At 36.2% G+C, this 2893-nt stretch overlaps 1 protein-coding gene across 1 annotated transcript in view; it reads right to left on the minus strand.

Annotated features, from left to right (window-relative positions):
- The window catches only part of LOC101846274, a 10599-nt gene extending 8341 nt beyond the window's left edge, over nucleotides 1-2258 (minus strand). The window contains exons 1-3 of the mRNA XM_005094887.3: nucleotides 2209-2258; nucleotides 682-1171; nucleotides 107-218 (exon numbers count right to left, since the gene is read on the minus strand). Coding sequence (XP_005094944.2) covers nucleotides 107-218; nucleotides 682-1086 — 517 coding nt within the window. The 5' untranslated portion in view covers nucleotides 1087-1171; nucleotides 2209-2258. The remainder of the gene's footprint in view (nucleotides 1-106; nucleotides 219-681; nucleotides 1172-2208) is intronic.
- Nucleotides 2259-2893: the final 635 nt, after the last annotated feature.

A 2893-nucleotide genomic window follows, 5' to 3' on the forward strand; every position in this document is an offset into this window, starting at 1 on the left:
GAAGAAGAAGAAGAAGAAGAAGAAGAAGAAGAAGAAGAAGGAGGAGGAGGTGGAGGAGAAGGAGGAGGAAGAGGAGAAGGAAGGGGACGAGGTGAAGGAGACTTACCAGAGATACGCTGATGAATCACACAGCCAGCCTCTTGCAGGGTGAGGATGTTTTGAACTTCTTGAAGACACGGCCGGACCAAATGATCATTTCTCACCTGATCTAGAGGAATCTAATGTACGCAAATTTAACCATTGTTATAATATAATGTATAAAAATGCATCATGATGCAATATAGGCCTAATAAGACCTCATTTGTTAGGCCCATTTCCTTTGATATAATAAGAACCCATCACTACATTAGCCTACTACTCACTACTCTCTGTTGCACCTGACGAAGCCTCTATGGTGAAACATTGAGCAGATTTAATATTAATAAAACAAATTTTGGATAGGCCTGTAGGCCCTATATATTTTTTATATATAAATAAATATATATATATATATAATAAAATACTTTTTGTCAGAAAATCAATCAAGACTCTCCCTACTCTGCTTTTTTAAACAAAGGAGGAAGAGGAAGTGGAAACAACAATTTGAAACACAAAAAAGCCCCAAAATATACTACAGTTTTCCCTTTTTATTGATATTGTAAAACATAAAATTTGTTACTTCCAAAACACAAACTTTTTTACCTCCCCACGAAGAAACCTGAAGCACTGAGCGAGTTGCTTTTGGTCCTCGAAATGTCTTTTCCTCCAGGTCTTCATCTTCTGTTTCGTCGCGTGGTATGAACTTCCTTTCGCTCCATCCAGGTAGAAAACTACCTCAATATTGACGCATCGGAGGGCAGCGATCAGACTTTTTATGTACGAATCTATGAGATCGTATTCTCCCCCGTCAAACATGAGGAACTGATTCTCCGTAACCAAAGTCAAAGTTTTCCTAAATTTATCCTTCACATAATGCTCCCAGCTGAAAAAGTCCACAAGTATCCTCAAACCACCGGGATAGCCTTTTGCGACTTCGACAAGGTCAACTTGCTCGACAATTTCGTCCTTATGTTGTTTTATAAATGACCACAACCTACCGATACCCATGATGCTGTCAGAGTCTACTATTATATGGCACTGTACTGGTCAGAATAATTTTCTGGAGCATCCGCGTAGCATCAAAGTCAAAGTCCTTAAATATATTAAAACAGATTTAGTAACAGTAAGGGTGTCATTATAACTAGATCTAGAATCTAGATCTATGCCTGCAATAAAACAATTATAAGCCAAATAGGTATAATTATTTTACTTTCCCTCCCGTCTCACACTCAGCTACCAGTTGTCTATTGTCTACTAAATATTGATGGGCTGAACACGAATATCAACTTCATTTCTGTCGCAAATTAATAGTTTTTGAAATATTTGATTATTTTTAACCGAGATATACATGCCTTGGACCAATCGGGGGGTTCCAGGGGGGCCTGCCCCACTGGGGAAAAAGAAAATCTGGGGGGTTACAGGGGGGCATGCCCCCCTGTTTTTACCCATAATTTGATATTTTACTGTTAGATTTGAAATTGTCTTGAAAATAATAGATTTGCGACAATTTTAGTGGCTTTATGAGTGATCTGCAGCAAACAGTACAGCAGTTTAACCCCTGAAACAGTGCATCTGTGTGCGGGAGTGAAAGTAAAAATTTACCGCCAAATATAAGTCAATCATGAAAGGAAGCTAGCTGCAAAAAACTTATCCATTCCCACACAGTTACAATATAGGCCCGTACAATATACTCTACTTGTATTATGCCTGAGAATTCATTACCAAGACCAAGAAGTTTTAACAACAGTCAAACAGTGACAATCAGCAACATTCACATTTTTATAACACTGACTATTCTATGTGTGTAGGATGCATCGCTTTTTATAGTACCGGTGACGGCGGTGAATGGGCCTACAAGTTTCAGAAAGCGATAAGAATAACACATGATGTAAGTGGCTTAATCCATTCTGTCTGCTCCATTCAAGTCTCAGGTTCTGGCTTAGTCCGAATTGCACATCAATGAGAAAGTAAAGGGAGAGTATGGAACGACAGAAAATTATTATATTTTTATAAAAACTTGCAGTTGCATTTGAATAGGCAGAATCTAGCCATGCAATTTATACAGGAACACAATAACAAATGCACAGCTCATTTCGTCAAATCTCAATTTCAGAAAATAAAAGTACAAACTTATTCAAACCACGAAAAAAGAATTATAATGTCAGTAACAGTCATTGTTTTAGTAGGTTTGATATCCCGTTGAATGTAGCAACCAAATGTCAGTAAAGAATATGAAGTCAGCTCTAGCGGTACAAAAAAACCCATCTGTTGGTGCATCTCGTCAAATGTTTAAATCGGCATGTAAAATATTATGGTACAATAGTAGGCTAGATCTAATTATTATAAAATGGCTTAAAATTTTTTTTTTCCTTTTTTACACTTTGCTTAATTATGATTTACCATCAACAGTACTCTAAAATGTGTTTCTACAAAGACTTGATTTCATGAACTATTTTATAGTCCATGGTTGATTTCAACATCAATAATAATAATAATAATGATTATCTCTATAATATTATTATTATATTATATTTGTGAAAGTTCGTCACTTTGGCCGCCTAAAACTTCCGAACCACTTAACTTTGGAATTTGAGAAAATTAATTGTGGTTCAGAATAATTTAAAAGGTGCACAGTTTTACTGAGGAGCCTGAAGTGCAGTGTAGTTTAATTTTCAGATTAAATTTGTTGATTAATTAAATTATGCATCTAGACATAATAATGTAACAGACCAATATGTGAAGCATCGTGGTGGAATCAGGCTCTCGTCACTTTTTTTGGCATGTAGAGTTATTGGTATCATCTTAAAGCTTGTTC

Source organism: Aplysia californica, unplaced genomic scaffold, assembly GCF_000002075.1.
Source record: "Aplysia californica isolate F4 #8 unplaced genomic scaffold, AplCal3.0 scaffold00091, whole genome shotgun sequence".
Lineage (NCBI taxonomy): Eukaryota > Metazoa > Mollusca > Gastropoda > Aplysiida > Aplysiidae > Aplysia > Aplysia californica.